This window comes from Alternaria incomplexa (genome assembly GCF_024043165.1).
Source record: "Alternaria incomplexa strain BMP 0042 chromosome Unknown scaffold_4, whole genome shotgun sequence".
Classification (NCBI taxonomy): Eukaryota; Fungi; Ascomycota; class Dothideomycetes; order Pleosporales; family Pleosporaceae; genus Alternaria; species Alternaria incomplexa.
In genome coordinates, this window is record NW_026249853.1 from 1,323,041 (window position 1) to 1,338,654 (window position 15,614).

Here is a 15,614-nt window from a genome sequence, read left to right on the forward strand (position 1 = left end):
TGCGACAAGCGTAGCGTAACTTGTATGAAGCGCAAGTCAAAGTGGATGATGTGTCTGGTTTCCCCAATCCGCCCAATGCAAACGAGCCAAACAAGCTGCAAAGAGGGTCCGGGAAAGTGGCAGGGGTGTGTGGTGTCTTGGCACAAACCATGGAAAGCTCGGTGGTCCGCAAAAAACTCCGCCCCGACGAACTGGAATTTCGAGCTCTGCTTTATCGCGACATCCTTACGCGACAACACTACCCACTGAACATCACCTATCGCATTCGCTCAGCCGCACTCTTATCTTCTACTGTAAATCTTAGGAATACGAAATACCGGAATGTGAGTCTCACTCTTACAGCCGGCGCGAAGCTGCATCTGCACACGGCGCGCGACCAGCACCACCTCAATCCCAACCACAGGCGCAGCAGCTCCAGCACAAAAACAATCGGAGACTACAAGAGCGCAAAACTAACACCAAATCTAGCATGCATCTCATGTACATCCCCGACCCGGCGAACCCGACCAAGCGCATCTACACGCTGAAAAAGGTCATCGACGGCGAAGTCAGCAAGAGCGCGCACCCGGCCCGTTTCTCGCCCGACGACAAGTACAGCAGGCACAGGGTTACGATTAAGAAGCGCTATGGACTGCTTTTGACGCAGCAGAGTATGTTGAGCCCAAGCTATGAAGATAACACCCGGGATGGGTTGGGTGGAGTTTGTGGATAGAAGGCTAACGGGAAGCAGAGAACAAGGTTGCTGAGAAGAACTAAGCGCGCACACCACGTAGTGACAACGGCATTTTACGAACGGAGGACAGCAGTGGAGAGATGATGGTGTGAGATATAGTCGGAGACAAGGCAATGTTCTGAGATGAAAGATGGAGGATGGAGGATGTGAAGGCATGACAAGGGCGTTCAACGGCGTATTGGCGAAAGAAAAGTCTTCAGACACGCGCCGATTTAGTGCATGGCGGTACGGAGCGCCGAGATTTTTCTTCAGTGGTTAAAGGGCAGGGTATTCAATGAGATGGTTATAATCACTTGATCTTTTGGGGTGCTGAAATGTGCCCATGTGCTGATGCCGAGATCTGTGAGATGTGAACGTCGCAACGTCCCCACCTGGCTAAGAGCATGTTCGACGAGAAGTATTTCCCGCTCAAAGGTAAGAAGAAGGTAAAGGGTTCAAAGAATGATGTGTATTACAGCTAAGCTATACATGCATCGCGACACGACAGAGCTGGCCTATAGGTATAAAGATGCAAGGAAAGAAAAAGATATCTCAAAAGAAGGGAAGAAGAGAAAACAAACAAGGACGCCCACACATGCTATCTATCATCTTCGGAGTCACCACCTACAACGTACTACTTCTCCATCTCCTCCTTTCAATCGACAACCTCTCAATTGCCATCCTCCTGACCACCTCCTCGACATCCGCAAACTGCTCGTAGAACTTCAGACTCTCTGGATTCGCCAACGTCCCACTCGGCTTGATCTTCTTGCCTGAGACGATTTGCTTGACGGGTAATTCGACTTTCTTCAGGTTCACTGTGGTCTATGATATACGTTAGCATCATGCTCTCAGAAACTCGTCAGAGAAAGAAGAACAAAACTCACCGGAATATCCCAAGTCTGAAACACAAACCGGGGAACATGTCTCCGACTCCTCTCCTCAGCAATCTTCCTCTTGACCCTATCCACCAACCCATCCGTATACTCATACCCTTTGTTCATCTTCAGAAACAGCATGACACTCTCATCCGCATCACCGGGTCTCCGCTGCCCAACACAGATGCTATCCGCGATCTCAGGGAAATGCGTTTCAATGACACTGTAGATATCCGCAGAGCCAAAACGCACACCACTGGGGTTCAGCACGCCGTCTGCGCGGCCGAGGAAGAGGATTTGGCCCGTGATGGGATGCATCTGGATGAAATCGCCGTGTGTCCACACACCAGGGAAACGGGTAAAGTACGCAGATTGGTAGCGTGTGCCTGCCGCGTCGTCGCCGTAGAAGTAAACAGGTTGGTTGGGGAAGGACGCCGTGGCGACGAGTTCGCCGGGTTCACCATCTGGTACTGCGCACCCGGGTCCGGATTCGATGAGGGAGTCGTACACTTGGACTTTCATGCCTAGACACGGGCCCTGGCAGCCGCCACTGTACACGGGCTCGAGCGGATTTTCGATGCCGAAGCGCCCTGCGATGTCGGTGCCGCCAGAGATGTTACGGAGATGGACGTGAGCGGGGAAACCGGTGTCGTAGAACCATTCGAACTGTGCTTCGGGGAGGACCATGCCGGTTGTTGCTACGCTTTTGAGGGACTTGAAGGGGAAGAGGGTGCGCGGGGTGATGTTGCGTTTTTGCAGCTCGTGCAGGAATTTGGGCGAGGTGCCGAAGTCGGTTACGCTTTGTTCTTCGAGGATGGAGAGGAAGGTTTCGGGTGTGGGTTGGAAGGGCGAGCCGTCGTAGAGGATGGAGCGGGTGCCGAAGAGGCAGACTTGGACTGAGACGACGTACATTATCCAGCCGGTCTAGGCTTGTCAGTTAAATGGGAAGCATGATTCGCATGAGGGGGAACTTACGGTTGTGTACTGTAGAACAACGCTTTCGGAAGTCATCTCCTTGTGTAGTATACTCTCCTTCGCGACGTTGATGAGAACGCCACCGGTAGAGTGCACGATACACTTCGGCACGCCTGTCGTTCCACTCGAGTACACAATCAGGAACGGATCCCTGAATGCCACCCGCTCGAACGTCAATGTGTTGTCTCCTCCGGCCACTTGCAAAAACTCGTCCAACCGTACCGTTCTGGCCAGATCTGCGACATCGGCAGGTCTTCCAGGAAACCTAGGCTGCACAACAACACCCTCGAACTCTTCAACCCCCCCACTCTCCATCCCCGCAACGATCTGCTCAATTTTGGGTCGAAGGTCGAAGGTCTTGCCGTTGTATACCGTCCAGTCATCCACAAAAACGTACTTGGGTCGAATCTGCAATAACCGTTCGAGAATGCCCTTGGCACCCATATCCGTACTGCTAGAGCTGAAAAGACCGCCGACAGCAACCGTCGCCATGAACGCAATGAAAGTGTCGAAACTCGTTGATGCGATGACAGCCACGCGGTCCCCCTTTCCGACTCCTCTAGCCCGCAGCGCATTCGCGAGGACACCAACTCTCCGTCGTAGGTCACCCCATGTCAGATGACGGATCTCTGTGTTTCCCTCGCGTATTTCTGTGAGGGCGATCTTGCTTTCTTCTTTGTGGGTTGTGGTGCGTACGCCGGGGTAGGTGGGGTCGGCGGTGAAGAGGATGTTTTCGGCAAAGTTGAGATATGTGCCCTGGAACCAGTGGGGATTTGATTCCATTGGTAGCGAGGTATCGACGACGGTTGTGTAGTTGCCGGAATAGATAAGGTTGCTGGTTTTCCACATATCTTCCCAAAATTCTGTGCGTGAGGGGCCGACGCTCCAGTTGTAGAGGTCGCGGAAGGTCTGTAGAGAGCGTGTTAGTGGTGTTCAACAGTCTTTGACAATTGTTGGCTTCATCATAGACGATGACGAAGGTGTGCGGCATGCTATGAGTCTGGTTGAGTTTCATATTCTTGCGTTCGTGTACTCCAAGTATGAAGTACAAGGTCTGCCATGTGATGCCATCGGCAACGGCCTCTTGACTAAACAAAAGAACATGCCAGACGCGTACGATGCTTCACGCAAATATGCATCCCTCTCTGTATCACCAAGTCCGCAAGCAAAACATACCTGCATCTGCAACCCCCTTTTCGCATTCGCATCCTGAATAAACTTCCACATCGCTGTAGACTTCGGATCTGGATGCTCCCACAGCTTGCGCGGCGTAGACACTGCCGCCACCATCATGACCGGTGCCTGGTACTGGACCTCAGTCTGCATGAGCATAGTTGCCATCTTCTCCTTGTTGAGAGATCGGGTATATTGATCGCGAACGAATATAAGGAAAAAGGTGAACTCGAAACGAACTCGAAACGAAGACAAAAAAAGCGAGTGTATGTTGGAGCGAGTACCACACTTGTCAACTCAAAGGCATAATCATTGTAATATGAACATCTCGTCCCAACGATGCGCAGTCACATGCAGAGCGCTTGTTGTTGCATATTTCCTTCTTCTGCCCCAACAATCGGCATCTACCACGCGGGGATGCGAGCGCTTTGAGTAAACAAAAGGTACGAGAGTCTCGAACAAGACACGCCAAGTACGCGGCTAGGAACTTAAATCCATCGATTTCCACGTTTAATCCATGAGATCTGCGAAAACGCACCTTGGCCCTCAGGTACAAAAGGGGATGCTGTGGACGTTCAAGGTTTTCGATGTACAGACTCGTCGTCGCACAATTGATATGTAACCGCCCATGGCTTGTCGCTTCCCCTGCTGCTGCCTCGGTGATGTCGCCGATGGGTTGAGGTCATGCGGGGGAGCTTGGATACGGATCGCATACATCCGAAGCGAACGTTTTTCGTTATACAGTGTTGCTTTTGTCGCTTATCGGGTCTTATCTGGACGTTTCTGTTGAGAAGTCAATTTGAGTCTCGATCCAGTTACTCCTTTGCTGTTCCTGGAGATGATACTGTAAGGTTATAGGTAGTGCGCAGTCAGTCCAGTTCGCCTTGTGAGTTGCGGGTGTCTGCGTCTTCTGTGTTGCTCCTTACGCGCGAGCTGAAGCCAATAGAGTGGCCAGAAGGCGAGCACTTTGCATTCGGGGTCATGATCGGTTGACCATGCGACCGCGACTAATTATGCGATAGCACGTGGCAGTTGCTAGTGCGCGCGTCTGCGTGATGAATCATAGAGACGGCTGTGAGTGCACCGTGTAGATGAACACTTAAGTCGTCACTAAGCGCACTGCTTGACTCCAGTATCACACGACTGTTGACGACAAGGCATAAAGGTCCAGTCGCAAGCTGTTGCTGTTCGATTTTCCATCTGTCTGCACTATCGTCAATGTCCAGGATTTCTGCTGTCCTTACCCAGGCGATACATGAACCGGCTAATCTTCGATCCCTGCCGACTGTTGTAATATCGGTATCGCTATGTCTTAGATGTGGTTGCGTGCGCCATCCACGAGTCTTGTCCTGATTGGTGCATACCCCGCGATGGTGGTCAAGACACGGCAGCCGCTACAGCTATGCCGCGGTGTCGGTCACTGTATACGTGAAACTCGCTTCCAAGCAAACACTGACTGGTGGTGTGCGGACAATATTACGACCGATGATCAGATGTTCGAGAAGGTTTCTGCTTAGCCGTGGGTGTTGGCTGCAAAATTCCTGGGTTGGCCCGCCGATCCCGACTGACGGCTTCTCATTAATTGCGTGGTTAGCCGTGGAGATGAAGTAGCTCGCCGTTGATGGACAAGCGTCAATCGCTGAAATTCCACTGATATTTTTCCGACCCGTCTTACCTGGCAATCGACTGATTTTAGCGGTACACCCCCACGGAGGACTTCACTCCCAAGCATGACGGCGCGACTGTTGCGGCTGTAATACAGATACGCAGGCGTCGCAAATGAACGAGGATCAATGAAGAAATGTCCAGAGTGATTCGGCGCACCGCGAGTCGTCTGTCAGCACAACGTGTGGATGCCTGTGCTCCCTAATCCTTGGGTTTGTCACCTCCGTTGGTAGTACGGCTGGAACACCAACTGGTGCTCGATCGCGGATCGCTGCGTCAAAGTAAGACCTTACATCAGACAATACCTGTGCGGCTCCACGGGGCCGAAAATTCGTGTATGTGTTGGATTCCTAGGGAAGCGTCTGAACCAGCTAGGGTCGAGGGGCAACTGGATTGCATCATCACAGACGGAGACGCATGTCTCTGCTACGATGGGGCCGTGTCTCTCAGCTTGTGCTTGCCTGTGGCCTTATTGTGAATCGATCGTGCCCTTAAAGCCACTTCAATGCGATGACGGTAACAGATCGGGTGGAGGGGTGTTTCGGTCCTGTGCATGTATCGCCAGCAGTCAATGTCGTTACCACGTTGAGACGATCAGGACGAGATTTCCGAGGCCGAGTTTGGTACCACGCGGTACGGTTGAGCGTGGCAACGGGTGCGCAAGCGTCACTGCACATGAAGACACTGCGTGTGAGACACGCTTCTCTCCATGCAGGGCCCAGACGGTATGTATGGGCGTGAACCGGACAATCGTCTGAACTGCTGCGAACCTGATGAAAAGAAACCAGACGATGAAACGGTCGTTGGTGTTGGAGTATTGGACCCTTTTGGGGCGCCTTGTGACGCAAGCTTAGGGGGCCGGACTGTTAAGGTGCAACAAGGCTACCACAAAGCTACCACAGAAGACGCTGAAGTCAGCGGTAGTGACTAAGAATGGACTGTGGTCCGAGCGATGCTGCAGTGAGAGTCCGGAACTGGTAGTCCGATGCTGCCAGGGCGATATGTGCTGACAGTAGGCAGCGAGGCTCTCTCGTGAGATGACTGGCCGCGACTGCAACTCCAACGAACCGTTGATCAGCCTTCTGCAAAGCATGTCGGTATTGCGAGCAGCCAACTAGTACGGTCCTAAACTCCGACGATAAGCTGCTAGAGGCGTAGTGTAATCTACACAGATTGCCGAGCAGATGCTAGTGGCTGCATTCGGCGACGTGACTGACTCTGCAGGCAATCAGAAGACCCTCGCAGACAAATGACGGGACACGTCTTGACTCGATGGAAATTTCTGCAGTTTGTGATTGAGAGGGCGGCACGACGAACTGTAGGTATAGGCTGCGCGGGGCCCAGGGAGGCCTGATGGTGGTGTTGGCGGTGTGGGCTACAGAAAGTGCAGCGACGAATGGGGAAGCAGCGACCGTGCACACGGTCTGCAGATAAACTGCAGGTAAACTGGAGCCATGGCAGTTGGACCGAGAATAGAGCCAGGCGATCAGCGTGTTCCTGAAGGGCTAATGCCAAGTGGATTCGGAGCCCGCTGCATGCGCTCAGAGTTAGGCGTGGGCGTGACGAGGCAGATATTCTCGTGCCGTCAGCGCAGTGCGACGACGGGCGTGCTGGGGCTGGGGCTGGGGGCGGGCACCGGCAGGCGTCGGAGGCAAGTCCAGCTGAGGGGAGGGGAGGCCTGCATGGGAGAGTTTGCAGAAGAAGGGTCCTCCATCCATCCCGTCAAGGTTTACTGAACCAACGCAAGCAACGGTTAGAGCGGGCAGTGAAAAAAAGACATGGTGACAGTTATCGATGATCTTTTCGGCAATGGCGTCGCCGGGTCCTGGGCCAACCCCACACGGTGGACACCCCAGTGGGCGACGGCGGGCGCTGAGTGGTGCTGCCCCTGAGCGGCACAGGAACACCTGTCAGGTCACCGTCGAGGGCGCTGGAAAGGGAAAAGGCGGCCTCGCGCGAAGATGAAAGGATGGCGATCTTGAACGCGTGCCGTCCTCTGGTGACATTGCCATCGCAACGCCCCACGGGCTTTTGCAACGGCAGCAGTCGGGTGTGCACGCCATGAGTTCGCAGCAGGCGCTCTGATGGCGCTCGCTGGCAGTGTCGCTGCTGAGGGTGTGCCGTCTGAAACTCTCTGCGGGCCACTCACATCGGCCACACATCAGGTTCCTGAGCGCATCTGCTAGTTCAGTGCAGAGTTGCGCCATGCAGCCCCCAAGCGTCAGTGCAGCGTGCCTGTGCTAGCCCAGCGTGAGATGATGAATGGCGCACCGACACGGTGAACTGACTCTTGGGTTCCCTCGCTCCTCGGTTGTACTTGAAACCTCGACGCCTGCCAGGGGTGGGCAGCCTTGGAAAGTGCTGCAATATATACAGCCCTCGCCAATGTGCGTAATATAGCGTCGGTCTTTCTCAACCCACCCTACTGCGCACCACGCCTACATACAGTGCCCCTCAGTGCCTACACCCTCTGACATCTCACGCTCCAACACACCACCCCGTGCAACAGCCAGTCTCACTCAGCGCCGGCTTGCCTGGTGCTCCCAAGCCACGCACACGTCTCCGACCATTGGCGCGTAGCACCTGCACGCCTTGGTTTCAACTCGTCCCGGCTGCCGCTCAGTCCGATAGCCAGTCCGATATATCACCTACTGGACCCGCCACGCCGGTGCAATTACATTCTCTCTCTGCAATCATGGTCGACGTTGCTGTGACTTCGCAATTGAAGCAGTGGACTTTCGCCAAGCCTGAAGTTGTCGCCCGCCCACAGCGCTCCAGTACTGACAGTGCCGCCTCGAGCCCCAACCTGTGCGACGATGCTCCCGACACCCTGCGCATAGACTCCGCCGCTGCACCAACATCGAGTCCCTCCACCAAGAAGGAAGGCAGAGTTTTCCAGGAGCGATACCTCTCCAGCGAAGAAGACCTCACTGCCGACGACGGTTCCGCCTCTGAATCAGAATACGACTACGATGACGTGGTTGTCCATGACCTCTCACAGGAGTGCAAGGCAAGGACGATGTCTGTATCGAGATGGGACAAGGGAAAGAGCTGCGACATGGCCGTGCTAGTCTCGTACGCGAATGCAGGTCGTCCCAAGGTCGTTGAGGTCGACTGCCGCTCACCTGTCGATCGCCCAACGGTGCAGCAGCGCTCGGCCTCAGTCGCGAACCTGCTCCCAATTACCACAGCCAGCAAGCTACGCAAGGCCGACGAGGCACAGCGCCTGTCTATGAAGGTCATGCCCACAAGCCGCCTGGCTTCACCACCTCTATCTCGCTCCACGTCACCCGTCGCCGACCCCGAGCCTCGACGACCCTCCACCAGCCACAGCCCCATCACCCAGAAGCCTAGCACATACTCCGACTCCGCTTCCTTCACATCGTCGTTCCAGACTGGATCAAGTCGCAGCTACTCGCCTGCACCGAGCGAGCCACCTCGCCGGCCCTCCACCTCCGCTCGTTCCTCCGTATACGTTGCCACAAAGTCCCGTCTTGACCTGTCACGGATACAGACGTCACAATCATCATACCAATCGCATAGGCAATCACAATTCGCCCCGCTGACTCCCCAGTCGCCCGCTCTATCCTTCCTCAGCTCCGACCCCTACGAGAACCAGAACAAGAGCGCTGCATCACCTATCATCAAGAAGCCCGCTGCGCACCGACGATTACGGTCGATTTCCATGAAGCTCTCCCTGGCCAAGATTGCCATCTCGCCAGCGAAGAAGCCATACGACTCTCGCATCAACGGCAGAGCCCCAGGAGGACCCACCACACCACTGACACCAGCGCCCATGACCCCCATGACTGCACCCATCCAAGGCTCAGACAACTTCTCCAGCCCAAACAAGCTCCGCCGCGCATCTACCATCCTCCGACCCAAGTCTCGCGGCAGCGAGTCCAAGCGGGCACCCACACCCGAGAACGCACCTCCGGTCCCGCAACTCAGCACTATGCAGCAAAAGCGTTCCACCACCATGGGCAGGATGACCGCCCGGGGCGCCAACGAGCGTGAGCCTACACTCGTCATACCAGAGTTTCCTGGCAGCGAGACCGATGACGCGACATCCAGCATCAAGAGCCGCGCAATCCGACGACGCAAGTCACTAATGGATTTCATGGATTCCCTATGAACGCACCAAGAACCCAATCTGTTTCGAAACGCTCGCATAAATGCATAGACGAACCACCCCAGCATGCGACTACCTTGTACATGTTACTCTACCAGCCACTACCTTCTTCCCTGCTCGCCGCCTTGGCACTTAAGCAACCTTAGCGCATAATACCCGGTGTACCCATGGCGCACGACATGGCATTTCCTTGTCCTCTACTCTCCGTTCCTGTTTGTCCTCTAGAGGTTACGATACCCTCCCAGCTATTCAGTCGTTGGCAATCGCGAAGTGTTCGCCGCCACACATCCATCTGTCGCTATCATCGCATCCAGCATGCATATTTTCTTGTCATTTTACAATTTGTCGCTCAGCTTGCAGCCTGACTTTGTTTTGTTGCGGAACGAACAGTCATGATATCCCAATTAGTCGTCATCACTTAGCGAGACGAGAAGAATAGAATCTACTTCGCTTACAACACTTTGCCTGTCACGTCGCTGCACCAGAACCCATGATCATGGCTAACACCTTTGCTTTGTGACGTACATGTTCATGGTACTCCCGAGTATCACGCCATCAACCTGCGACAACGACATCGACAGCGCGCATGCACAATGACGCCACATCACGCAGCCCAACCACCAGGTTTCCAACCACAAACTTTCCCAGCATAACCAGGCATCAACAAACCTTCGCGAACCCAACACCACGGTCCAACATGACGTTGCCAGACCCTCTCTACAGTGGACCTTGGGTCTCAACTTTCCAAAATCCAAGTTTCCTCTTCCTACAACACCTTCGGCTCCGGGGAAAAAGGCATTATTCCCAGGCCCGACTGAGTTCCGCCGTCCCCACCAGCACCCTGCTTTGCCGCGGACCGAAGGCGTCCAAAGACCCAGTTTTGCGCTGTGTTTCTTTGGGCTTGGCTATCGCAGGGTGACTGATGTGGGGACAGGTACCCTTGTTTTGTCCCTGTTAGGGAAGACGAACGAGGCGAACAGAAGGAAACTAACCAGACCACGAAACATGCAGCCTATCGGCTAACACCGACAGTTTACAGACATCCGACATGTGTAGCGTATGTACGTGTCGGCTGGATGTGTGAACTCTGTATGCTTCTTACTCGGGTACGCAAACGATAGTACTCAGGAGTAGTTGCTAGAGCCGGATGAAAAAAGACTTGACAACGCCCTCTCCGCGTATACCTGCAGTGCGATAATGATGGGAATTTGCTTTGCCTTTGCTACAATACACGTGTAGTCCATGCGTTCCCCTCCGTCGCTCCATCAATCATACCGCCAATGAGATGACTATCTCGACTCACTCTTAGCATCCATGCTCGGCTATCCTGACTAAGTCGCAATAAACACCGTTCTGTCCCCCGACGCGACGACCGTTTTACTCCACCCACCGCCCATCCCTTCTCCACTCCACCATCACACGGTCACACCCACGACGCACCCCACCAGCCAGATAGACACGAGATACAGAGAGAAAAAAAAAAAGCAGCCTCACTCAGGCGATCTCAATATCCGACCCAACCCTGTCTATAACCCGCCGTCCGAAATTGACGAACAAAAAGGACCCTCAGCGCGTGACTTGACTCGGCGCTGCCGCATTCCCTTGTTCTCGCCGTGAAAACCACCGACCCCGATCAGATACCCGTTCATCTCAAACTTACCAGACAGAACAGCGTTCCGACGACACCCATGTGATCGCCTTCTTGCCGCCTTTCTTCCTTTCGAATGTAAGATTTCTCCGTGGGGTACGTGCGCACCTGGATGTTGTTGTGGCCAGGATGTGGCTTAATCTCACGACCACGATGACATGACTACGACTACGACTACCTCCACAATGGGGTGAGATGATTACTGTGTTGACATTTGCCGTGTCGTCCCGTCTCATGTCGCGTCGCGTTCCACTGGTTCCGTGTCGTGTTATGATTGTTCCTTCGTCAAGGTGAAACACGTTAGGGTCCGCGAATGCGCTCATATCCTCTGGAAAAGGAAAGAGCGTCTTGGCCGCATGGCAAACGGGGACGAAGGAAGATAAGCTTGTGGAGGAGAATGCTGATGCAAGAACGTGTGATTGTGATAGCGGAGGGACGGATGTATGGCGTGCATGTGAATGTGGGCGTGGCGGCGTAGGAGTATGAGGGCTGTTTGATCGTCCGCGAGGGATGCGTGTGGAGATGAGACGGGTGGATTGCAACTCATAGGATGCCGAGGTTGAGAGGCGAAGGAACGATATCATCGTTGTCCTCGTCATCGCAGTTCCATGGAACATATTCTCTAATGGACATCTTCGTTCCATGTCAACGCGGGTAGCTTAGTAGCCCTGCACCTCCACGTTGACTTCCTTCGCCGCAGCAATGAGACCCCAGTATTACTGCATTATCAGCCTGACACTTTCGTCCGACGTGCCATTCGTTCCATTGTTCTAGTCTGACTGCGCTTCTCTGCCACTTTCCTACTTTCGATCAGAGTTCTTTCCAGTCCAGCTTCCCGTTGAAGCGCCATGTATCGCGTCCAATTATTTGGCGTACCTCATCCTTTGACCATGCATCAAACCTTCAAGTGCGTATACATGGTTTGAATACATTTGTTAGACCCTCAACCAACAATGCTTGGCCCCGGAGTGTTGGTGAGCTTCTTGTGTTCGTGCCCGCCTCGTGATGATTCGATTGCAATGACTTTGGGTGAAACTTTAGGTGGTTGGGTATGTGATGACTCTGATCTGCTGACGAATTCTGAATTCCTCACTAACCTTCAAAACATGTGCTCTGGACGTATTCCTCAATTCTTTGTTTGTGCTGTCGCCGAGTTCCATTTCCATGTTGAAGATGAATTCCTCGAAGGCCTCAAAGATGAAGGTGTGTACCTGACCTAGGTAGGCAACGAAGGAATTGACAGGCGCCCTGCAGTCTACACGGGTATGGACTAAAATCTGGTAGAATTGCCGTGCTATGTAGACTTCTAAATTATTACATTGCTTGTCCGTTGTGGATGAATGTTCATTTTCCTCCTCGAATCGGGGGGTGTTGTTGTTCGTGAGATGAAAGGGTTTGAGGATTCCAAGTCTGATCATGTTTCTTCGCTCATACTGTCTGTGGGAGAGTGTGTATGTACTCAGGAAGGTGAAGACGTATGGGTCATGTATAGCGCGACGCAGAAGTCGCTGGACACGATGCACCGCCTATCATGTATGGAAAGCTGGCAGAGGATGTTGAGTTGGGAAACGACTACGGTGAGTGAGGTCTGGCTTGCATACCTACCTACCTAGTTAGGTAGGTAGCATATGTACATCAGCACTTTGCCCACCCTCGAGCTGTTGACAGAAGTGATGCAAATAAATTACGGTTGTTTTCTCTTCGCTTTTGTTCGACCGGCACTAGCTGTGCGCCGTGGCGTAAGGTGCGTTGTTTTGGCCTGATAGGCTCCCGTCCTCCGATCCCTGAGCTTTGACCCCGCATCTTCGCAGCCTGGACTGTGACAATCATTCGTTTCGCCAAAGTTTCTAGACAAAGTCCACGTTGAATCTTCCTCGTTAAACAAGACCAATAAACTTCATTCAGGATCTCGAATATAATTCGCATTACTGCTGGCCTACTAGCCAAGACAACCTTGGAATCAATCATGGAACACGAGGCTGGATCTACAACCAGTGGAAGTTTATATACGCGCTCTAGTGCTATCGGCAATCAGAAAGGCCTACAGACGGATGTTCCAGATTTCACGCCAAGTCATCATTTTTTACCTCTAGATGACGGACAGATCCGTATACTAGCTGTCACTGTCCAAGATGATGATGTCGAAAATATGGTGCTCAGCCTTGTACCTGTACGTCTGTCAGGTGGTCGAGAACCATCTTTCAAAGACACTGGGATGGATTACACTGCGATTTCCTACGCTTGGGATCCAGATGTCAACGATCAAGATACCCTGCAAGTAGTCTGCACGAGTTCAGTTGGAGATCAACACCACCCCAGTTCCCATCCTGATGGTACTGAATACACGATATCCATACCATACTCACAATTCTGGATGCTCGTTGATGCTTTGAACATTGTCAGGCAAGAAGCAGGGTGTCACGAGAAAGATCGTATATGGACCCGGTTTTTCTGGATCGATCAAATATGTATCAATCAATCCGATGATGCAGAGAAGTCAAGACAAGTGCGTATGATGCATGATATATATTACTGCGCGAAAGAGACTTTGATATATCTTGGCGAAGAGGATGAAGATACTCAGGCAGCTTTTGCTATCGGTCAAACTTTTGCCTCACTCAAAGGCAAACGTTTAGACGAACTTCCACAGCTTCCGCACGATGACGCAAGCGAGCAGCCGCAGATAAATTGGCCTTTACTGCTACCTCATATCCCCATGGATGCAGCTATGAAAGCAGGAGAAGCCTTCATTATAGATGTATTGATGTGTAGATGGTTTGATCGGACATGGATAGTACAAGAGATTGTGGCTTCCACGCAAGCTCGGCTAGTCTGTGGGGAGCAAAGCATGCTCTGGTCTGACCTCGTGGACGCATGTGAATTCCTCAAGTATCATGGAGACTGGTCACGCTGGGTAGGGCCAGAACGCTGCTACCAAACGATCGATATGGAATGCACAAGAAAATCATACCTTTTCTGGCGCTTTTTCACCAGTACGGAAACCCCAGAAGTGGAACTTGGGGACCATCGGGACAGTATCATGCAAACAGCAGGCGAATGCGCAAGGAACCTGACTTTTGATCGACTTTTCACACTGTTTACTATGCGAGGAGTAACAGACCCACGAGATACGATCTTTGCTATGCTCAATGTCCTCTCACAGTTCCAAGGCTGTAATACTGATGGCTTGATTGACTATTCCCTGTCACCACGAAAAGTCTACCTGAATGCAACACAACTCTGGGCGAGGAGCAGTCAGCTGTCAAGGGTGTCCGACGAACTATCAAAGGAGACAGCAATAGGATGGAGCGCGACAGAGGTCTCGTTCTTTGATTTCGTCACAGACCTCGAATTCAACGAAAAGCTGAAGCTTCCATCTTGGGTGCCCAGTTGGCGAGGAAAGTCGGGTGTTTTCTATCAAAACCCCAATTTCTGTGCTGCTATCAGGGCTAAGCCCTACCTCATTCCACCAGACCCCACTCTGTTCGACGAAGAGGAGACCCCGCTTGTTGTTAGAGGCATCAGACTGTTTACAATATCGATGATGAGTCCAGTCATGGTTGATGGTAAAGTTGCAGTATCGGAACACCAAAACATGCTATGTCGGTTTGTGGATCCGTATCCAACTACAGAGGAGACATTCGCACGGGTTTATGAGAGCACCATGAAATTGGAAGTATCGCAACTAATCTGCGAAGGTAAGAGGCCGTGCAAATTCTGGGATGCCATCCGCAGACAGCCTGCAACCCTGCCACAAAATACAGTCAAGAGCATGACGGGGTCATGCACGGGGCCATTCCAGAAGTCATTGCCCATACCTTTGCAGCCAGGACAATGCGATTCACACACGTTCAGAGCCTTTACGAAAAGGCGCAAATTATTTGTTTCGCAAGAAGGTTTTCTGGGGCTAGGTCCTCCTTGTCTCGAAGTTGGGGATATTGTCTGTTTGCTGTTTGGAGGTGCAATGCTGTACGTCTTGAGAAAATTGGAATCTGATCGATATAGATTCCTCGGATATTGTCTTGTGTATGGTATCATGTCGGGTGAAGCTCTAGATAGTATGCCTGAGGATCACGTTGAGAATTTCATTGTTGTTTAGCTTTGCTAGAGCAAAGTCAAAATTTTTCTTGCTATGTACATTGAAATACATCGCTCCAGCTGCACGCTTACTCTTTTTCCTGGTCTGTTTCTGGGTCAGTGTGGGCATATGTGATTGAGTACCACACTAAACTCTTGGGGCTGGGTGGCTAAGCAGTACCGGCATTACGGTATCAAAGGCTCATTGAAGACTTCAACACCCATCTTTCTGGAGGCAAGAACCCACAATTCTGCAAGCCAATAATACCGGATCGACATTGTTAAGGCGGCGAGTATCGATCCAGCAATACGTTATAGCGGCCTTTTCCGCAATTTTACACGCCATGAGGATTT

General features: G+C 52.5%; 3 protein-coding genes across 3 annotated transcripts; 2 read left to right on the forward strand and 1 right to left on the reverse strand.

Annotated features, from left to right (window-relative positions):
* Positions 1-469: 469 nt before the first annotated feature.
* NOP10 (snoRNP complex protein) lies at positions 470-756 on the forward strand (the record flags this gene model as incomplete). The annotated part of the gene is made up of 2 exons (XM_051433221.1): positions 470-650; positions 731-756. The coding sequence occupies 2 exons, from the start codon at positions 470-472 to the stop codon at positions 754-756; spliced, it is 207 nt and encodes a 68-aa protein (XP_051293119.1).
* A 580-nt stretch (positions 757-1,336) lies between these two features.
* On the reverse strand, positions 1,337-3,897 carry J4E90_003655 (uncharacterized protein; the record flags this gene model as incomplete). The annotated part of the gene is made up of 4 exons (XM_051433222.1): positions 1,337-1,537; positions 1,600-2,514; positions 2,566-3,474; positions 3,742-3,897. 4 exons carry the CDS (start codon positions 3,895-3,897, stop codon positions 1,337-1,339), a joined length of 2,181 nt encoding a protein of 726 aa, XP_051293120.1.
* Positions 3,898-8,098: 4,201 nt separating this feature from the next.
* On the forward strand, positions 8,099-9,538 carry J4E90_003656 (uncharacterized protein; the record flags this gene model as incomplete). The annotated part of the gene is made up of 1 exon (XM_051433223.1): positions 8,099-9,538. One exon carries the CDS (start codon positions 8,099-8,101, stop codon positions 9,536-9,538), a length of 1,440 nt encoding a protein of 479 aa, XP_051293121.1.
* Positions 9,539-15,614: the final 6,076 nt, after the last annotated feature.